General features: G+C 48.4%; 1 protein-coding gene across 9 annotated transcripts in view; it reads right to left on the bottom strand.

The window, feature by feature from the left end:
- mctp1a (multiple C2 domains, transmembrane 1a) overlaps positions 1-22,985 on the bottom strand; it is a 99,278-nt gene that overhangs the window by 13,577 nt on the left and 62,716 nt on the right. For 6 of the 9 annotated variants that reach the window (XM_076039125.1, XM_076039124.1, XM_076039130.1 and 3 more), the window contains 3 exons: positions 21,210-21,326; positions 10,493-10,549; positions 5,553-5,651 (listed from right to left, as the gene is read on the bottom strand). In XM_076039125.1, the coding sequence (XP_075895240.1) occupies positions 5,553-5,651; positions 10,493-10,549; positions 21,210-21,326 (273 nt within the window). The remainder of the gene's footprint in view (positions 1-5,552; positions 5,652-10,492; positions 10,550-21,209; positions 21,327-22,985) is intronic. The other 3 variants (XM_076039126.1, XM_076039133.1, XM_076039131.1) reach the window with 1 other exon arrangement.

Raw genomic sequence — 22,985 nt, forward strand, 5'->3', positions numbered from 1 at the left:
TATGAACTCGGACCTCATTGCAGGGTCCACGTTGATGCTTGTTGAAGAGACTCCTTCCTTAAAAGGATCTTACAGAGCTGACGTGGCACAACTGTGAATAAGCCATGCAAACACGTATTTAAGTCAGCAACACTGCTGCAGGACAGTGCAGTGCATCATTTGAGAAACTTTATCTAATTGTTTAAACTGCTTCAAGGTTCAGCTTTGGTTGCATCTTGCATCTTGCAAGATTAAAAAAACATTAAATGAGAATAAGTATCTATAATATTGTAAAATTGATTGTTTCATGCATTACATAGTCACACTTTGATATATACACATATACCATTTAAACATTACATTTTATGTATATTTTTATCTTTATATGCATATATCTACTACTGCATATGTGTACTGTGGGTGACTTGAAGTCAGGACAACTGAAAATCACTGCGGTGTGAAAATTGTTTACCCCCTGGATAAAATGCTGCTGCGCGCAGAGGAGAATCTCTGACATCAATTAACTCCCATCAGGTTGGCAGCGGCAATATTTTGTGACTCTTCGCGGGAGGAGAGCTGCCTTAATTGCGCGCGCGCCCGTTTAAAGCCCATAAACGCTTTCTTTTGTGGTTGTGTCGAAAGTTTGCATCATTGTCGGGACGCGGGGAGCCTCCCGCCCGCCAATCAGCTCGCCGGCCCGGCGTGCATGCGTGCGGGCGGGCGGAGCACGGCCGCATCGTGGGAGCGCCGCTATCAGGGAAGACAGAGACGGGGGGGGCGGGGGGGCTTGTTAAGGCGATGCGAGCTGTTTGCATGCGTTAAGGAGAAACAACCCTGTGTGACATCAGAGTGAGCCCAGGGACGCTCGCGCACAGCGGGGAGGCGCGCAGCACACAGCATCGCTATAGGCTAACCGCACTGCATCTGCTGGTAAATCGCGGTGAACAAATGTGGTGAACTCGCTTGATTAAATATTTAATAAAGGGAAGGTGCCTGTATGTGCGTGTGCGTGCTCGCTCCCTCGCTCGCTCGGCTGCTCCATTTTTCTTTTCTGACGCGCCACCTTGCAAAGGCAGAAGTGTGGAGAGGGAGCAGCTGTAAACTTTGCAAAGACGCTGCGCTCTTCACTGACCCAGGGCCTGGAGCTAAACAACAGAGGTCGCAGAGGACCCGGCCCATCACAAACTGAAATATCTGCCCTATATATAGAAATATATATATAGATATATAGATATATATATCCTCATATGTAAGGGGTGAAAACAGAGAGGGCCATTTGAGACTGTTTTTGCCTCTGATCACATTGCTGGGTTATGTCATAAAAATGATAAAGTGGGTTACACTGTATAGGCACGTATCCCATCACAGCACAGAATCACTTTGAAACCACGAGACGCCGCCGCCGCTCATTGCTGCCGTGTTGAAATTGCACCTGTTTTTCTTTGTTTTTGTTTTTTTTTTTTTACCCCCTCTCTCCCTCCTCCTCCCCCCGCCTTGCCTCTCGCACTCTGGCAGCGGCACTAAAAATTGAAATGTCATATAAAACGTGACAGGATGCTAATATGCGGCTCCCAGAGGGCATCTGAAAGTGTTCTTGTTGATTTTGTAACTGCAGAGGGAGCCGGCATCCCTCCAATTTTCACCGCGGGAAGGCGAGAGGAGGAGGAGGTGGGCAAAAAAAAAAGAGAATACATTGAGAAGTTGAGCGAGTGGAGGAATGCTTAAGCAGCAGCAGAAAATCAATTTCCACAGCGTTTGCAAGATATCGGTGGAATAACGCAGTAAATGTCACGCGCATGCAAACACTCATTAGACTTTAAAAAAAAAAAAAATCCATATGTAGCTATTTTAAATAATTGTTTATAAGGGTAATTATTTTGCACCGCGCTGCATTATGTTCAATTCTGAAGCACCGTTCAATGAAGACTCAATTTATTCTATTTGGAACAAATTTAACACCTTCAATTCTATACTGTGGCAGAAAGCAAAGCAGTTGATTAAGATGAAATAATTGCGAGAAGTGTTTTAGAAATGGCTGCGCAATAGAGATCATTTATTCCTTTTTGCCGTGGCCATTTTAGTCGTTTGAAAATCAGTCAATTACAAAAATGGCAATGAGCTCTCGACGTTGAAAACACTTCAAAAGTTCAGCTTGTGAATCGGTGGAGCCACTGACTGCACTCATGGCGAAAACTCACGTCAGAACCGGAGCGGAATTAGAACCCTGCTTCAAACACGGTCGACTTCCACCGGGGGAGCCGTGAGTCACAGATTCTGCCCAGCAGGAGGTAAGAGAAGTCCCACAAGGACGGGGGGGTGGGGGGGGTGGACTTGTGGCCTCACCGAGGGAATGACAACAAGATGAGACAAAGGCCCTGTGACCGGCCTCAGAAACCACCGTGCTGGCTGGCTCCTCGCCAGCGCCACATGAAAGAAGCAGATGTTCCTCCTCCCTCCCCCCCCACCCCCCCACCCCCTTTTGGAGGCCACGGTTTTAATAAATTATTTATCCCGTACAACAACTAATCCGAGGGTGAATGTGGGGAATACATCTTTATTTCCCTGCCTCTCTTCTTTTTTTTTGTCTTTAATCATAAACACATAAATATCGGCTTTGCCGGGCTGTTGGGATGCATGACACGTCCTGCATCCACCTCATGCGCATAAAAGGCCGTGCTGGAGCGCGACTCCGTGGTGCTGCTCGTACAGGCTGGGATGAGACGTGTGCATGTGTGTGTGTGTGCGGCAGTGGGGTTTCCTTGAAGAAGGATGTACGTGCCGAGGGTTTGCTCCCAAACTGCCGAAGACAAAATCCAGTTACAGGGGTGTAAAACGAAGAAGGAGCTGGGAGTCAACCTATGGCCCAGGGGCCATATGTGGCCCCTTCAAACTTGAAGAAACAACATTAATAGCCAGTCAGTCATATGATAGTTGTCATTCATCCATTTTTTCAGTGTTTCAAGAGTCATTTCAAGAAAGAGCTAAATACCGTGGGGCTTCAAAGACACTGATTTTGCTGAACTTTGCTTTTGTTTGTTTTCGATTGACATTAAATGACGTTTTCTACAAATCCCATGACATATTTTTTCCTCCTATGAGGTGGGTCACCAAAACACTCCATCCATCTGCTCCTGCTACGGCTCCTCTGCCGCATCTTAGAACCCATTGTGGCCCACCAGTCAAGAAGCTAGTCCACCCCTGCACTAACGTGACAATATGAGGGCAACGTCCTCACACAGTGCTTAAAAGCCAGGGACGGCAACACAACAGTGTGTTTTTGCATGACCTCTGCCTGGGAAGCCGACCAGTGACTACAGTTCATCTCTATTGTATCTGGGGGGTCAGGAGGTCGTTCTCCCACTGATCATCTTTACCCATCTCACCCATCTCCCCCTGGTGACTTCTCATCACCTCCGGCCCAGCAGCCACTTCATCAGGCTCAAGGTCGGGTGCGCAGACACACGCCGCACCGCACCCAAACTTGTGCACTTGATCACTTTTTCCGGCCCGGACACCCCCCCCCCCCCAGCCTGGCCAGTATCGTCCCCCCAACCCCCAACTCCCCTCACCCCCAGACTTTGTCTCACCTCTGCTCCCCTGCTCCCGCACTCTCCTTCCCCTGTCCTTCCCACCATCCAGGCTGGCAGTGGGTGATGAATGGGCCAACATTACTCTTGTCCTCTGCTGGCCTGGTTTTAACTGCGGAGGCCCATCTACACCTCCCACCCCCTCCACACACACCCCTCCCCATCCCCATCTGTCTGTCCGAAACCATCCGTTTGTCTGTCTCCACGTCTGGACGGCCTTAAAACATATGGCACTGCACAAGATATACATTTTTTTCTTTTTAGAAAAACTAGATTTACTTGTCTTGGCCTACAGCCAAAGATAGGGGTGTAAATGAGTCCCCGTATTTTTAGGAAAGGCACAGAAAGGGTGTTTGTTTGGATGGGATCAGACAGGCATTTGAAGCCTTTGACACCGGGAGGTGAAGCAGATCCAGTGCATCCACCTTTCTATTCTGGGGAGCTGATTGAGATTTTTCAGTATTCTATATTTATTGTTTCTTTGATTAAATACCATCTTGCGGCTGTGCAGGTTAATATCCGTCTGATTAATCACCCTGGCTTGCAATGATCTTTCTGGATCTTTCTAACTTTGGCGCTACCTTTAATTACATATTCATGTTCAGAGAGGCGCGGGGCCTGGAAACAGCTGTAACAGCCACTGTCTTAAACTTTGTTTTGAAAGGGAAGTGGGAGTGCATTCCTATGAAGTGAAGGGATCACGTCTTCAAAAAAGTAAATAAAATATGCATCCTCTCTGTGCTCATTACAGATTTATGACTCTTGTTAAAAGAAAAGGTGGCGGCTGCCTCCTAACACGTCTGACTTTCAAATTCAGACGACACCGCTGTCAAGTGTTGTGCTCCACATTCTGTCCAATGAGAGACCGCGAGGGCTGACTGTGTGCCGTCTTTAACATCCTGTTTGGTGAGAGCCGGGGAGAAGAGTTACTTCTTTGGGCGGATGAGAACACACACAAGAACTCCTCACCTACAGTGCAACCGAGTGCCGCTTTGATGCATAGTTCATCAGTCAAAAAGTTCAGTTGGTTCAGCCGCTTGTGTGCACACGATTCAGAACAATAACAGTTGGGGGGAGCCGGCGTTGCTACATTAGGCATAATGAGCATTGGGATTTGCTCCGGCAATATGAAATAGTTTTGCTGTCTCAGTAGCAACTTTTAAGAGGCAAAAAAAAAAAAAAAAAAAAGCATTCGGATCAGCCCATCATCCATAACCAGAAACACACACACACACACATAGGCGCGCACACACATTATTTGCACAAATCATTTGGAATTAGGTTGTTAGGTGCTTGCTAGCAGTGACTTGGGGGTCATAAGGTGCGAAAACAATCATTATTTGTGAGAGGAAAGTAATTAGGGTTTGAAAACACACACGCACACACAAGCAAAAAAAAAAATGAAGCTGCTAACAGTCAAGTGTTTTGTTTTTTTTTTAGTGAGGGTTTTTGAAATAATAAGTAACACCCTCAAGCATCTGATGAAGGCCACCCTCACCCAGAAGATCATTTGAGTCAATCCATATCACCCCCTTCAGTGGCCAGGATTCAAAAAGTGCTGTTAAACGGAGCTAACGCACCTTCGCACAACAATCCAGCAGCCGTCAGACTGCGGCGTGACAGCTCCGCAGCGCTGAGGGAAAGCCTGCCTTCCCCCCGCTGAAGCCCCATTAGTTCCTATTACCTCCATAAGGAGCAGGCAGACGTGGGGGGGGGAGGGGTGGTCCTGGAGCTGGGGTGTGGGGTTAGTGAGCCGAGCGTGCAGCGTGTGCTTGCGGAACGAGACGCAGACAGTGGACAGGTGACTGTGCAACAAAACCCCCCGACAGGACGGCAAAACAGGAGGCCTCCGGACAGACGACGAGCTGAGAGAGGTGGAGGGGGGGGCCAGAGGACAGCGACACACAGCATCAGGGTGTAGTGGAGGAGGCGGAGCAAGGGGGGGGGGAAGAGTCGGTGCCAGAGCCACACACATGCCCAACTTACCACCATCACTCGTATCCACTGAAAGTGCCAGGAAGCCAACATATCCTCAAGGATATGGTTATTATCACAGCTCTCCTCCCAGGGGTCTGCTTTAGGGCCCTTGTGGATAAATTACAGTGAGACGAGCTCTTTAAAAACCAGGGAAATCAAAGTGCAATGCTTACAGTAAACACATGGATGTTTTTCTTTCTTTTTTTTGCTCCCGGGGCATGTTTTTGTTCGCCCTTGCAAGTAGCTTGAGGGTGTTTCACGGCGTCACGCCACGTCTGCCGGGTTTACATCGCGGACGTGACGTGGGCAACGCTTGAAAAGCATGGAGAGAAAAAAAAAAAAAGCTTCATCCTGCAATTGAGAAAAGAATACTCACCTTTTTATGGACTGAGACTACAATCGATGACTGTGATAATATTTTATGACACCCCGAGTGAAAAGTGTGACGTGTATTCAGTTTCAAAGGGCAAACTGAAGATATTAAGAATGTTGTGGGAGCAAGAAAGGTGCAGAAACGAGAGAGAGAGAGAGAGAGAGAGAGAGAGACAGAGAGCAAAAGATAAAACGGCAGATATGCATCTGCGGGGAATAGAGACGACCCAGACTGGCGCGCGCATGTGACAAGGAGGGGGAAAAAAAAACAAACTAACAAACAATGCAGTAGGTTTTGCACAGACTGACAATACCCTCCATGCCTCTTTCACCCACCTTTTCTGTTTTCCTCCCTCCCTCTATTAGCAAAACATGATTAAAATGCAGTTCCTACTGGCGCGTCTCTGCTGAACAATGAAAACAAAAACGGGGGGGAGACAGCGAGATGGGAGGAAAAATGAAGCGAAGAAGTCAAAAGTGTCTTTTGCGGCATGTAAACAATCAGACTCCCTGAGCAGTCCCTAACCCCTTCAGTACCTGAGGACCCCCCCCTCCCCACCTCCCCCCATCTCCCACTCCTCCAGACCCAAAAAGATGATGCTCGCCCTATTCAACACTGCGTGGCGCGGAGAGGCTTGCCACCTGCTCAATGGTGCGAGCAAAGAGAGAGGCAGCGTCGTAAAAAACGACAGAGGAAAGAGAGACTGAAAGCGGCGATGCTATACTAAGATCAGTAACAGCTGTGGGGTCTGAAGGATGAAAAATGTCCACGTGCAAGCTGGTAGCGTTTAGAGTCGGAGCTCCGCCGCAGCTGACGGCATTCTGAGCGCGCACAGGATACAGGTGCACGAGTCGCGGCCACAGCGAGAGCAGCAGAGGCGCAACTACAGTGTCAGCAAAGACAGAGTGGCTTAATGGTGACACTCAAAACTGAAGATACACGTTTCAACTTGTTGTTCTACGAGAGCGAATTTAGACGAGAAAGACGAGATGTGATGCTCAGGGATTTTTTTTTTTTAACCAGTCAAGCAGGTTTACAGAAAAAAGGGCTTTGGAGATAGATGCAAATAAGAATAAAAAAAAACCTTTAAAGGTAGGTGTGTTATGTCAATGTGTGTGTATGTGTGATAGAGGGCGAGAGAGATAGATACAGATAGGCAGACAGAGGGAAAGAAAGAGAGAGGGCTCGCATCGAGCAGTAAGCCTGTGAGCAGGACATGATTGCAGTGTGTATCTTATCTGTGTCAGGCCCTCCTGAGGCTAGCGGAGCCGAGCTGCACGGAGCACCAGCGCTTCAGTGACCAGTCAACCGTGTGAGGGTAATCTCCTCACTCCTCCGGTCTCACTCGCTCTTTTTCCAGTAAGCCAACCGCCGCCAAATCCCCCTCTGGGAGGCAGCGGAGCCGCACACGCACACACGCACACACGCACACAGACAGACAGACACTTGCTCACACAAACAGTGAAGCGAGCGCAGGGCCTGAAGGTGGTGGCTACATGCTAGCGGTGGACAGCGAACCCACAGGTGAGAGCTGAGATCACCGAGAACCCTGAGGCGCCAGCAGACCGCACAGTGGTTCGGCTTTACGTATGAAACAGACTCGGGGATCTCACACCATCTCGTAATGTTACTTCACAGACAGATAGAGGTAACATGCCAAAAAGATTCCTGACAGGAAGGTTCATGTCCTTAACCTGGAAATACATTTTAATAGATGTGGTTGACTGAAAATTTCACTTAACCGAAGGTATTTTAAATTGCAAAAACTAGGGATGCACCAATAGCGATACCAGGATCAATACCAGTGTTGAGTACTCTACCTGTTCTCGTGAATATTATGTGCAGATACCGCGACACCGACACAAGTTGTACACGCATGTAAATGACAATTTTGTTCAATTTGTGGTTGGACTGCAGTGAAACTTGTGACAGTCACCCATGTCCTCCAAAAACATGCTGAGGAACGTTGTTCAAATAAAAGAACATCTGTGGAATTTATATTTTTTTAGATCCAAGTAATTCTATAATGTGTGATGGTGTTATTATGTACTCTGCATCGGTATTGGTTAATGATGAAATGTATCGATGCATGCCGGGTGAAAGCTACAGCAGCACACTGCTGGTGCGCTCAAGACATTTCAGGTCACACACAACTGCATACAACCACACAGTGCGAATGAGCCTCGGTGAAGCCGGCCCACTTGGCTTTGGCAGCCAAAACATCCCCATCAAAATTAGCCAAGATGCTGGACTTCCATTGAGATGAAGTGACTAATATCAACGCTCGCTCAGGAGAACACAGAACTCAGTACGCTAAGTCAAAACACGTGGCGATTCAAGACCAAAAAAAAAAAAGCCCTGGCTGCAAGGGGTCCTCCACGCAATGAGAAACAGGTGCTCTACTTTTTGGCCATGTAATACCCCATTTAGCCTCTGGGGCAAAGGTTATCCAGCTAATAGCTGCCTTGTGGTGCACTGGGAAGAGCTGCGCACATGGCTGAAGTAAACATCTGGGACAGATTGAACGCACTTGCAACATATGCTTCAAGTTCAATTAAAATGAGGCCTTGGCATATTTATTAATCTCCCCACCCCCACTCTCATTTTTCTGTTTCCTCTTTCTCTCCCCTATAGGGCCTGTGCCATTAAAGAGGCCCTCTTTTGACCCATCTTTCATACTTACTCACACAAGCTGAGGCTGCACCTCATATCCAATGTAAAAGACAATTTTCTTAAGCCTTGAAACTCTATTTGTTCTGCACTTATGCAGGTTGAAGGATGAGCAAAGGATAAAGACACAGGGAGGAGAGAGAGAGAGAGAGAGAGAGAGCCAGCGAGCGAGCGAGCGAGCAAGAACGGAGAGGGAATATATGTCGGAATAAAAGGAAAAAGACGGGCGCAACAGGGGGATGGGAGGGAAGGGTGGGAGAAGAGCGGGGGGGGGCATGTAGGCAAAGGAGGAAAAATAGAAAAATGCCCCCTTTTAAACCTTCCTACGGCTCAAATGAAATGCTAACAGTCGAGGGGAGCGATAGATCAAAATGTATGAAGCCAGAGTTTGTAGCCTTTGTGGCGACCGCTCTATCCAGCGTCCCAGCCCTGTGTGAGCTCAGAGAGCAAGGCCCTATTATGTGGAATAATCAGTTTTGCACCAAATCTGTCAGAGGCCGCAGAAGCTGCTGCTGCTGCACCTCATTTGAATATGAAAGTCCAAAAAACGTATTTCATACAATCTGCAGCATTTCACATGTACGTATTATTTATTTATTATTATTTCTTGAAAAGGGAAGGCACGCGACGACGGCGAACAGATGAAAAAGAAAATAATAATGATAAAGAAAGGTTCAGCGCTGCCTGGTGCTCATCTCCAGTTGGTGCACAGGCGTGCACGTCGGGCCTTAGAAGTTCCCAGCCGTGACATGTTGCTTCTGCGAGCGCAGTGGGACAGGGCGTAATGCTCACGTATCTTTGTGTGCTCATCAGTCACCCAGGCTGCTGCCTGGTCGACTGATTGGCCAGACCCGCCGGCAGGAATGACTGTTTGTCCATCCGCGCTACAGATGGAGGTTTTTAAACCTCTTTGTCGGGCCCTCACAAAGCCAGAGAGACTTCGCAGCTCCCCGGGAAAGTACGGAATGTCCTCGGGCCAAATATTCATTTTCTCAAAGATGAAATTGCCTGGTCAAAGGCCTTCTTCATACTTACCGTTCCAAACACCCAGCGCTGCCCCTTCCCCAAAAGACGGCCAACGAAACAGAGCATGCATGCAGAGTGGAAGCCCGCTAACCTTTAAACTGTGAGAGTGTGGCTGAGAGGCGCACGGTATCAACTCTAAATCACAAGTCGGGGACTCGCATCCGCGCCCTTGTTGGACATACCGCAGGGCTAATCTGAGCTGCAAATCAAACGTGTCATAATTCCAAGCGTGTTTAAATAAAAAACAGGTGACACACAAACACACAATGCGCTGCTAAAGAGTTGCAGCGGTCCAGCGGCGTCCACAGTGGATTACCGACACGTTACAGTCTCCGATCCGGCGGCGTTTGTTTCAGTAGCTGCTCTTGCAGTGTAAACGAGCGGAGGCAGTAAAGTAGCCACCTGTTGTTACCTGATAGTGTCTGGACAAGCCCAGATGCTGTTTTACTGGGACATAAAGGAGCAGTGAATGGAGCTAAATAGCTAACTAAGCACTTTATACGGCCGCGTGTTCTCGCAGGAAGCGGGGGGGGGCGGGATCACAGCGTCCGTGTCGTAAATTCGACGGAGGGGAGGAAAAAATAAGCGCGACGGAAAGGATTGCAGAAGAGAAAGAAAAAAAGGTGGGAGAAGTGCGTCTCTTGACATGGGCGAGAATGAAAAGGTTGCGAGGAGCCGTTGCGATCACGGCACACAGTGTTTGCGCTGCGAGGCAGAGGGGAGGAGGTAGCAGGGAAGGGAAAGAAGTCATTTTGTTCATCTGTGTGTGTGTGTGTGTGTGATTTTCCTGGTGTATGTCGACCCCCTCCTGTGGCGTGTGCAAGAGCGCGTGCGCAATTTATTTTTTTTTTTTTGTGCCTGTTTGTCGAGACATAATTACCTTGTCATCTTTGTCAAAGTCCTCGTCCTCGTCCTCCAGCAGGTCCTCCATTGCTTGCTGACGAGATGAAAGAGAGGAAGAAATAAAGAGGAAATTAAAAACACTTATATAAGACTCGCGGCGGCGCCGATGCGCGCAAGATAACGCAGGGCTAGCGCGTCATCAGCGCTAAAGCGGATTGGTTACGCTTATGTCTGGCGCGGGTTCGCTAATGAGTATGGGAAAGCACGCCGGGCGCATGCTAACATGTCACAGGGCTCAGAGTGACTCAGAATTAGTATTTCATTTTGGCAACAGTCTGTTGTTCCGACGTGTTGACACTTCTGGAAAATGCGAGCTTTGATTTCCGACGGCGGCCGAGGATTAACGCCGCCTGTTTATCCACTCGAATCGCGTCGTGCAAAAAGCATTAAAACCCGAACGCGTTCGGCGGGGACGACGAGGGCAGAGCTCGTCTCTTTCCATTTCGCTCGCTCTCCGCCGACCTCCTTGACCTTTTTTGCTACCTGTACCTCCCCGCCCCCTCGCGTAATGACGCTCCGCGGGAGAACAGAGCCTGCAACACGGTGGGGGGAGGGGGAGCCACGAGGAACAGCAACTATGTGCTTCAGTGGTCCACGACAGATGAAACCGGAGCCGGCGGAGCTCCGAGGCCCCAAGACACCTCGGTACGTACTGTACAACCGGAGGGGAGAAAAAAAAAAGTGACAGGGACACACTGATGCGCAGACAGTTGGAACCAGGAACACAAAGGCACATATGGACGCTGCACGTCGGCACCAACTCAGACTGAGGGCCTGATTTACTGTAGGTTTGCCTTGGGAAAAACGGCCTAAAACGTCACATGCTAATTAATGAGGACGCTGATCTGCTGGTGGCAGAATAAGGGTCGCGACCGTTACACGGGCAAGTCTTTTTAGCTCTTTTGCAGAAATGAATATGTAGATACGGGCGTTTCTGACAGAACGTGCAAAATATTGGTTAAGGTGGATGCAAATAAATTATTCAGAGGGCGCACTGTTTAGCAAAACTGAAACTGATGGCGGTTGTTATTTTTGTGTTTTTGTTCAACTCCTTTGAAAGACAGGCATTTTCAATTTGGTGCAGCACACTGGTTGCACACAGATCGAGCCATGTTGGCCAGGCTGGCGACACGAGCGATCCGATTCAAAGCCAGTTGTAATGAAACCCATTGAAAGTAAAGCCTGCGCCTTTAATTCAAACACCTATGAGGCATGCACACTATCAGGGTCTGTTCCAAATCTGCGCAAACCAACAAGCATACTCATACCATGGAAACTCGAGAGCGGTCGACCTAAAGACATAAAGTTCCGCCGAGACTCAAGAACAAAAAAAGAAAGAAACCAAAATCACCGCAGCCCCCTAACAACCTCCAGAAGAGCAAAACTAGTTTTGGAGAAATCCAAAAAAAAAATCATTACTCGACGAGACAATGGCTTTTGTCCTTTTCGGTTTTCAGTGTGCGGAGGAGGGTGAGGGGGTGTGGGGTGGAGGGGGGGGGCGGCTGACATAAGCCTCTTATGTAAATGCAGCTTCCCACACAAACAAAGAGGAGTTCAGAACGGCAGAGTTGAGAGGGGAGAGTCAATAGCATGCGCGTTTGTGAGTGCGAGTCCTATCAATAGCTCGCCCATCGCCGAGGCAGAGCGCTTGTTCTGCGTGCGCACGTTGCGTCGCGCTACCGGCCGTGAACCGTCTGCTGGTGGAGCACCGTCAGCGTCTAGACGGAATAGGGGTAACCAGAAGTAACAAAGTCCACAACAAACACTTTGTTACTGAACTTAAAGGTTCTCTGTGTAATATTTTGGGATTTTGAGAGGAAACGGCGACATCGAGTGGTTACATTTTAGATTGCAGCGCTCGTTCACTCACCCTCCCACTCCTGAGCTTGCCAGTGAACTACTTTTATGAATTTATTTATGGCCAGTATATGAAGCTTCTACCCATAGTAAATCAGGCCAAATTTTACACACTGGACCTTTAAGTAGATTTTTCAGGTATCTGTACTTGAGTATTTCTTTTTCTGATGACTTTTTACTTTTACTTCCGACATTTGTGGGAAAAGAGGCTTGTTACTTTTGTAAGTGTCTAACAAATACACATTTGTTAAAAGTAATTCACTTATTACATTAGTTGTTTAAACTATAATGTTATGTCGTTCGATATAAAACTTTCCTATCAACAAATGTATTGTTTTATTAACTGCAATTACTTTTTACTCAAGTACATTTCAGAACCTGTACTTTCTTGCTTTGACTTGAGTAAAAGGAGTTGAATCAGCACTTTCACTTTCGCCAGAGGGTTTTTCTCCAAAAGTCTCATACTTTTCAGTCATACTTTTACTTTAGTACAGCTTGTGAATGCTTCTGACACCGCGGCCGCAACGCTCGGCCTCGGCCCCTGCATAAAACCCTCCACGGCTTTGTAGCGACGCCGCGAAACCAGAGCGAGGTGAAAAAAATCTCCAAACACAAACGAACTAGAAGCGTTTATAAAGTCGCAGCGGCGGCTCCTCCCGAAATCCCTTCGCCCGCTGCCAGAACGCAAACACAATGGATCCCTCCGCGCGGAGGGCTCTGCTAAGGCGCGCCTGGCACGCGCTGCCCAACTTTAAACAAAAGGGAGGGGGAAAAATGAACATGAGCCTCGCTGGGAGAAGCACGACCTGGAGAGACGGAGGGAGCGATAGAGTCGTTTGTCTCCTTCCTTCCCTCCCTCCCTCCCTCCCCCACCTCACCGCTCTGCTCTCTCTCTCCCTCTCCCCCTCTTCCATCGCCGCTGGTTACAGAGAGAAGTCATGTTTCCCGCAATGAGACACAGTGTAAAATTAATAAATAAAAAGACACCGAACGTGTCATCTGCCCCGAAGATTGCCACGGCTAAACGTGCGCGCCGAGGCTCCTGTCGCAGCGAGGGAGGATATAAATTACGCTGGTGCAGCCGCTGAATTCCAAACATCTCTCTCTCTCTCTCTCTCTCCCCCCGTCTATCTCTCGCTCTATTTGTCTCAGTCTCTCTCTCCTTCTAAGACCTGTTCGGTGTATGATATCATTTGTCTGTTTACACCTCCGCCCCCCACTCCTCCCCCTCCCCCCCCATTATCATGTTGTTTGAATTACTATCATTACAGCACGGCGGCATCAAAGCCTTCCTGTTGACAGGATGGCGTGGAAGCTCGCGCGCGTCGCCCCTGCAGAGCCGCTTCCAGTCGATTCAATATCTCGCCGAGGTGGAGATTAACATATTCAGACCTATTCAAAATGATACGGGAGGAATGCGGGGCTATACCCTCGCAGATTACACCGTGGCCCCATAAACGCGCACAAAGGCAATGATAATCTAAAGAAAAAACACACACACACACACACACACACACACATACACAAAATAAAAGAATAGATCCGGCGACAATGACATTGACATTGAGAGTTCCAACCCTTGCAGAGGTATCAGTGTGTGTGTGTGTGTGTGTGTGTGTGTGTGTGTGTGTGTGTGTGTGTGTGTTTCTGCACCTTGAGATCCTGGACAATGGATGCGCACGGTCGTCACTTTATTTAGTTTTTTGTTGTTTTTTTTCTAAATCATGCAGAACGCTAATTGAGCAGGATTTACTGCTGTCAATTACAGCGAGGCTGTTCTTACAATTACAGGGGAAAAACGTGTGAATGGCTCAATTTCCGACGAGAGCGCGAGCAAATTAGACCTCAGACACGTCAAATCACAGAGGAGAAGCGCGGTGACGTCCTCGTTCAGCATCCGTGTCCCTGTGTGTGTTTGAGAGCAAATGAGAGGGGAGGAGCTGAAAAGATGGAGCGAGGTGCAACACTGGCAACGGCACAGGAAGTTTCGTTTGGAGGTCTGTTCTTCAAAATGTTCCCACTCATTAGTTTCTGCCGCGATATTCTCGTCTATGGACTGCAACAACCGCGAGTGAACAAACTCCTGAGTTCTGTGGGGTCAAAAGGTCAAACGAACACGAGAAACTCTGCGCTTCTTTAGCTTCTGCTTTGCGGGTTCACAGGGCTTTTAGGCGAACTGACGGAGCAGGAAGGAAATAAATACTCGAAATAAAAGCAGTTTGACGGAGCAGAATTCCGCCACGTCAGAAATGCCTTCAAATTCCACTTCTTAGGCCAGCACGAGTTGCTCTCGCACCCTTTCCCCTCCCGCCCCGCTTCTCACCTTCCCAATGACACCCGCGGGGGGAATTGATGGCGAGGCAGACATCGTGGCGAACATGAAGATATACTTATTCCCCTTCTTCTTTTTTCTCGCTCCATCCCTCCCTCCCTCCGTCCTCCTGCTGCTCTTCCTCTTTGAGACGCGAGGGGGTTTTAACCTTTCCAGCTGCTGAGGTTTGGCCGACTGGCTGGTGTGTGTGTGTGTGTGGGGGGGGGGGGGGCTTCGGCGGCGGCTCTCAAGGCCCTACTTGGTATGCGCTGTCCGTGAAGCGCCCCTTGTCTGTGTGTGTGTGTGTGTGTGTGTGTGTGTGTGTGTGTTTGCGCGTCGGCGCGTCGGCGCGCGCATATTGCCAACACCACACTTTCCGGCAGACTGGGGGAGGCTCTGCGCGTCTGATAAGGGCTGCTGGCTGAGCCTGGCTGACCCGCGCGGGCCCTTCACAAGCTGTCAGAGCCGCGGCCCGCCGAGGGGGGCCGGGGCGGGCGGGCGGCGGGGGGGGGGGCCTTCCATCTGCACTGCCCCAGTCTGGGGCGAGGCCCAGCAGGGGGCCGGATTGAGAGAGAGGCTGGGGGGGGGGGAGAAGAGAGAGGCCAGGGTGCTACTGGATGCTGCGAAGGAAGGAAGGAAGGAGGGAGGGAGAGAGGGAGCGTGTTCATTAAAGCCGCTGCAAATCCGCCAGAAACTGAAAGAGATTGAGTGGCGGGATGAAAAGCCCGTCGTCGCTAAGACCGGCGCGCATCTTTCCCCGTCGTCTTATTTGCTGACAAATCGCTGCGGCTGTTTAGTCTGAGATTCGGCAGCTATTTAGGGGGAGGAATTGCAGCCTTTTTACGCGCTCCGTTTTTCCCCCGGCGACTCGGTAACCACCGCCGACGCAGCCGCGCAGCGTTCGTCCCTGACAGACAATACTGTGGTTTTTTTCGTTAAATACGCAGCCGGGGCCGAATCCGACGTCGCAATCGATGGCAAACAAATACGCAGTCCCGTCCTCGAGTTCAAGGTTCTGAAAGTTTGCCGGATGTAGCGTGCAGACAAAAGACACACAAAAAAAAACGAACAAAACAACAACGACGACAACAGGCGGCGAGACGGAGGCAGACACGCCGCGCTGCCGACGTTGTTAGCAGAGAGCAGCGACAGTCACGGAGGTTCACGGGGGGGGAAGAGGGGAGGTCGGGTGAGGGGGGAACAGAGAGCGACGAGACGACATGATGAAAAGGGAAGGCTGGGAGGATTCCGCCGCCCCGGCATTCCCGGCGCTCCCGGTTCTCCCGTCCCGCTTCAAACTTCAGCCCCGTCGCCTCTCTCTCTCTCTCTCTCTCCCTCTCTCCCTCTCTCTCTCTCTCTCTCTCTCTCTCTGCCTGCCAGCCTGCCATCCTGTCTGCCAGTTCAGGCGGCGAGAGCAGCAGAGACGAGCGCGGCGATGCCGGGGCGGCACGGGGGAAATCAGTGGGGCACAGGCGCCTCCCAGTTAAAAGTGACATGACCTTTTGATTTTGTCACCTGTCACCGACTGCCATGTCTGACTCGGCGCCGAGGAGTGCCTGCCATCCGTCGCCGCCGCTCTTCCTCTGCCTCTCTCTCTCTCTCTCTCTCCCTCTCTCTCTGAATTCTACTCCTCCTTCGTCTTCTTCTTTTTCTCATGCCTCTCGCTCCCACTCCATCGACTTCTCTCCTTCTCTCCCTTTCTTTCCGGAGTTGCGGTTTTATTGGGAGAAAGTGGAGGTGTGACTTTTCCGGAGGAGCTCAGATATAATAGGGAGAGTTTTCCCTTCTGCTCCTTTCAGCTTTTTTGGTGTTTTTTTTTGTTTTGTTTTGTTTTTTTCACGCCTGCTTGTCGCTACCTGCATTGCGCGTGGCTCTTAATGAGGGCAGGTGTCATGGCTCGGTGTGTTTAGAGACGCGGATTATTTGAGATGTAAAAATTGGGGGGGGGGTTAATGCAATATTCAACTTTTGGCAATGAAACCAGACGTGGAATAAAAATATTATTTTTACACCCAAGAACTGCACGGCGCTATTATAGTGAGCACACTCACAGTCGCGGCTTTAATGATCGAACCGTTTAAAGTTAAGCTAAATTGATTCAGCAAAAGCTATTTTCTGTTGTTTTTTTAAAGGATGGCAAAGCTACATTGATTCGTTTAGAAAGAGTCCCGAACCTATGGATGTCCAAGTGGGACTGAGGCGCTAGGCTCCGTCTCACCGTCGGAGGCGGTATCTAAGTATCCTCAGACTATTAGGCTTCTCTCTACTGTAATGGGCCGGTGCATCTATGTAATGGTCTGAAGAGGGGGGGGTTCTCCGGTGTCGTGAGGCCTAATTGCCCGTCATTCTGTTGCGGAGAGAGACATCACCGCGTTCCGTGTGTGCCCTCCACGCCGGCCCTGGACTAAAATTAACACCTTCATAACATCTGCTCAGGGGCCTTTCTGGGCCAACAGAACAGCAAGGAAGGCTCTCTACAGGGGATGTGTTCCGCTCCGTAATCTCAGAGACCATCGTATGCACTCAAGAAAGCGCACGCACGCACGCACGCACACACGGATACAGTGAGGCAGCAACGAAAAAAGACACACGCGTCCACACTCGCAGCCTTTTTCCTGTTCCAGCAGCGCAGCCTGTCCTCTAGTTGACCGAGCCCAGCCTACTGGCAGCTTCCTTTTGCAGCGAGCGCAGGATGGATCTGAGCCCCAAACTGTTCCAGGTTTCAAAACAGGATGGAGCAGGCGAGGTCGCGGGGTGCTCCCTTCGCATTAAAAGAATACACACAGATGCAGAGATACGGGATGGGCCGTCAGGGACGGTACATAATCAGCTCTGAATGTCAACGTGAGCGCGGCGCCCCGTGCCTCGCATGCAATTTTTACGTGGCGGAGGAAGAGAAGGTGGTGGAGGCGGAGGAGAAGGAGGGGGGGGGGGGGATAGGCTTTTGTTTGCTCTGGCGGTGTTGCGGGCCCTTGGCACGGAGGTCAGCGAGCGGCGTCGGAGTGTCAGGGTTCGCGGGTCAGAGTGCTACACGATAAAAAGAGGAGGTCGGAGACCTTCCTGGTGCGCTGCCTCCCTTTAATCGCTGTTTTGAGGATGCTCTGACTGCTTAGCAGGCACTGGTCAAGGTTGGGGCACGGGCAAAAGTGGGGGCCGGCGATCCGGGATCTGTTTGCGAAGCAGCGCGTGGACAAAACACAATGCGCGGTGGCGGCAAGCGGACTAGTACAGCGTGTCGGGAACGGGGAGTTTTGTTTGTTCGGCACGAGGGGGGGGGGCTGCATCCTGCGGTCGCGGCATTAAAATCAGAGCGGGGCCGCTCACATTGAACCCATCAGATGAAGCGAGGCCGTTGGGCTTATTAGGAAGTCTCTAATAAGTGCGCACTTCTCTTCCCTCTCCTCTCAGCCCGCGTTGCCAGACCTCTCTCTCCTTCCCACCCTTGTGAGCGAGGTCAGCAGAGATTCCTTTTGTATTACCCTGCACCCCAGACTGCTGGAAGACCGCAGCGCTCCGGATGCTGACCTTACTAGGGCTCGGCGCAGCGCATTCATCTGGCATGTTGTTTAACGTAATTAAAAAGCCCTTTTTTGCTATCCTCCGGTTTGGTTTTCTCTCTTCTTTTTTTGACTTGTTTCCCTCTCCCTGCCAAGTGCAAGAGGGAAACGGCGAGTCGTCCGTGACTCGCGCCCGATAAAGACTTGGGAGAGGAATCCAGGGGACTGGAGGAAGGAGGAAGTGAAGATTGCAGATACTGTATGCTCTCGCTCGCTGCACCCGCTTCCCCCCTGCAACGCCGAACTGAAAACAAACAGGGACAGGACTCGGGGGATGCTCCAGTCTCAATGTGCATGTGCAAGTGTGTGTGTGTGTGTGTGTGTGTGGTGAACACAAATGCTTAAAAAATATACACAACGTTCATAAATCACGGCAGGCTACCTTTCACGATAGATTATTCAGTGCAGGCAAATTAAAGGAAGAAATTTAATGAGAAGCCAGAGATCAAAGTTCAGCCCTGAGGCTTAATTCTAACACACACACACACACAAAAAAAGAGATTAATTGTCAAGAATCTTTCTCGCATCAAATGTGCTGCTCTTTACTGTTGGGCGCCGCAGTGGTAGCGCGGTTGGTTCTCCGGCAAACGCTTTGCTAATTATTATTTCCTCCTTCCATATTCAAAGGCTACTGCAAAGAATGCGTGCACGCGCACGTGTGTAAGGAATGCTTTGGTATTCACACTTGTACTCGCGGGAGATAGAAAAACGCACTTTCTCCCGCAATCGCACACCACAGCTATCTTCAATTCATATTTTGCATCCGCACTACATAAACATACACCTGGAGTGACTCCCATTTCAAAGCGCGCAGTAGGCGCGTCCATGTGTGTGTGGTTGTGTATGCGTGTGTGTGTGTGCCTCTGCATGACCTGTAGTCGTGCACGATGGATTTTAACCTTGGAATAAGAGAAAACATCTCCCAAACATAAAACATCACAACAACCACACCATAAAACACATAAAACTCAGTATTCATGGATTATACACAGAGACAGTCACACACACACACACACACACACACACACACACACACACACACACACACAGACATCTTGCACACATCCATTCAAACTATATAGAAACCTGATGCACTATTCTATTGAACTTTGTTTTTCACAAACTGAACCAAACCAACTTCGACAGTATACCGGATACCCTCACCTACACACTGCAAGGCTGCCGAGCTGCGTGCCACATACACACTCAAGTACTTGTTTTAGACCATGAGATGTTGTACAGTTGAGGATATGTTGAGCCCTGCGTCCAACAACATGTGTCTCTGTATTTCACATGTGAGATTAAACTAAAAAAAAAACAAAAAAAAACTGTTAAAGTGAGCGTTAATAAGATAAGGAGATGACAGTGCTTATAATAAACAAGACAAAGTTAGGACAAAAAAGTAACAACAACAAAAAAAAAAAGCCGTCAAAATTCTTGGTGTATTTAGATCAGAATTAACAGGCTACATTAAGAAGTGCACTCCTCAATGTTGAGGCTGAAGTTTCAGGGTTCAGTGTGTCCTCTTGTTTCTCAGCATGGAATGCATTTGCTCAATTGTCAGTATTGTCAACTGAAGGGACACTCGGCATACGTGTATAAACACCACGAATGTGTGATAAAGTTCCAACCAACTACTGAGGCACTTCAGAGACAATGGCCCCTTTTCAAGGAGTGTGAAGAAACTATTTTGCATGACAGATGAATTACATGTACTTGCTCAAACGACCTTATTGTTGTTGCTATTGTTACCTTATTTCATTTAGGACGTATACAGGGAAAGATACTGAAAATACAGGTGAGGGGACAAATCATCTTGCCTGGTGTATTGTCTTAAGGCACGGCTGACTGTTTTTTGTCAGGCAATGTTGCCATCTACAGGCCGACTTGCACATAAACCCTCTGCATCGCCGTAAGAGAGGTGTTTCATCTTTGTTACTTGGACCTACAATTATTTGACTCCTGATTATTGATTGATTCAATTACAGTGGGTCAAAAACTACTGTAAAGCCGCTTGATTACGGTTGTTTACAACGGTTCAATTCTGTCCCGTATTTTGCTGTTTACGGCCGATTTTAATGCCAATGTTTAGCATTTACAAAGATAAAACTAAACTTTACAGATTTTACAAACAAATCAATAATATTACAAGTGATGGGCCGCTTTGCATCTAATTCTATCTAACGTGCAATTTTTCAGCCCTGTGTGGTAATAACGTTTGGTTTATTATCATGACAGAATTCAATATCGAGCCTATATCCAATCTAATTAAAAAAAAAATTCCTTATGAGAAGATAAATATACACACACAGAAGGCGAGAAACCGAAGAAACCACTGCGGCCTATTCACCAGTGATTCCCAACCAAGTCCTGGGAAAATAGCACTTATTAAAATTAATCACTTCATTGTTCACGCTTCGGCCGTAGCCCGACTCGCTGTCGTCCCCTTTTCACTCCGTACTCACCAAATGTAGCTGGCAGTGATTAAGACATGTCTGTGTCTTCACTTCACACTGATTTCACATTGTTTAATTGGTGTAAAAGACCGAAAAAATATAACTAATTAAATATATACAAGAGCAGGTAAGTGCTCAAGGTAACAGCCTATTATTTCTCCCCTACAGCTGAATCAAAGAAGAGGTTCCCGTGCAAAACGTACACAAATGAGTCTCCTCATGAGGAGATGCATCTTCATTATAGCTCCTAAAAAAAATAGGAAGGCACATTTAGAATCTAAACGCAAGGTTGTTAGGTTTAGACATCCAAAATTTCTTTGTATTGTGGTCATTACTCACGTATCTGTACACCAGTAGTGATGAAATCATATATTTTTGCAGCACCAACATGTTGATGCACGGTTATTTTGTGTCATTTTTGAATCAACGGAAAAAGAGCACAGCCAGGACTCGAGGATGGACGAAACGTTGCCTGTCAGTTGTATATTTAAATCAAACTATCGGGCTACTCACCACATCTTGCCTGGTGTCCTTCCCCGATGTGATGAGGATGTAGTTCCAGGCCAGGGGCAGCAGCAAAGCCAGGGGAATCATGTAGAGTTCAAAGTTCCAAACGACGATGACAAAGAGCTGAGGAGCAGAGAAAGGGACAAAACATTTCAGCCCAAGAAAAGAGCGAGCCCACAGAGTGCGTCAAGGTTGCATACATTCAGGACCTGCTGTTGACCCCTCATGAGCGTAACTCCTGAGAACATTAAGCCGACCATATGTGCTGCTGAAAATGACACGCATTCATGTCATAACTACCATGGAGCAGGGCATAAAAATAAGGGTGAATTTAAACAAAGGTACAGGTCTGCTGTCAGTGGGCCTCGGTTCACCACGCTGACCCTAAAGGCCTCCTCCAGCCATAAGCCTGAAGAGGAGGACGGCGAGGAGGATGAGCCTGAGCCGTCAGAGCCCCTTTACTCCTTGCCAATCATCCCGAGCCTTAGGAGCTGTACCGTTTTCAGCCGCGGGACGTCAAAGTTGATCCATCCATACACAAGTCTCAAATACGAGCCTCTGACCTCACACACCCAGAGTCCCTAACCCTGTCACTCCAGGCCCCAATACCCTCTCAGCTTCCCCAAAAGGCTCCTGTGCCCCATCCCTAACCTTCTCTGCACCCATCTGCCAAAACCATAACCCCTATACCTCCCCTCTCATTACCAGACAAGAAAGGTACCATCTGAAAAATTAACCTCTCTCGAAACCCCGCATTCTCCGTTTGACAGGGCTCTTTAGCGGCAGACTGCAGCAACCAGAGAAGATGTGTGTGGGAAAGTAAAAACTGCTAATGACAGAAGGCTGCTTCTTTGGGGAGGCACTGGGCCAATTGTGAGAAGATATTTTGTCCACTAATTCAAGAGAGTTTAGCAGGGAATAAAAGATTTGGATGGTAATTAAGGAACGAAAAAGAAAAGCTTTTTTTTAAATAATTAAAAAAAAACAAGCAACAAAATCTTTTCAAAAACAGTTAAAAAATGCTGAGACCCCAAACCAGTGCAAATTATTTTCTTATGAAAACATATTAATTAAATTCAAGTGCAAAAGACACCTTATTTCTACATATGAGAAAAGACACAGTTTAACTTAATTATCCTCAGTATGAAATCATGTTTTCCGATCAAGGATTTTTTGTTTAAAAAAAAAGGTGTTAAAATGACTGTACGAGAGAGAACGAGAGAGAGGAGAATGGAAATAAAGCTCTTCATTGTGTTTACACTCTGAGGTTAATGTGAATATGAGGTTCAACAGCCCCTCCAGAGTGTCTGCAAGTCTGCTGTTCTATAGCCGAGCCAGTCAGACGAACTAACACGGCGCGCCGTCGCCATTTCATTTTACTTTCGCACGTGCAAACACATGCAAATTAATATCAACGCAAACAATGGCATCATAGAAACACAGGCACCCAATTACATTTTCCCAACTTTTCCACTTCTCACATTCAAAAGTTTAAAAGGCCTCGTCCAAACTTCTCGAATAACATGCTAGAAAGCAACTGACGGCGGGCGGACGAAGCAAAAAGACAAACACAATAGAGGTGAAAATGCTCAGTACGTGAACCCGAGTGGCCCGAGATCTTGGTCTCAAGCTCAGTAGCTCACGTGAAGCTTTGAGGATATTGACAAATAAAAGCTAGTGAATCATGAATAGCTGTAGACTAATAAACAACACATCCACTCTGAGTTGTATATAATAAAAAGCAGAGACGACTGTGCGAGCTGGATAACAGAAACAGAGGAG

Source organism: Nelusetta ayraudi, unplaced genomic scaffold (assembly GCF_046127955.1).
Source record: "Nelusetta ayraudi isolate G7.1 ecotype Tasmania unplaced genomic scaffold, CSIRO-AGI_Nayr_v1 ptg000058l, whole genome shotgun sequence".
Taxonomy (NCBI): domain Eukaryota; kingdom Metazoa; phylum Chordata; class Actinopteri; order Tetraodontiformes; family Monacanthidae; genus Nelusetta; species Nelusetta ayraudi.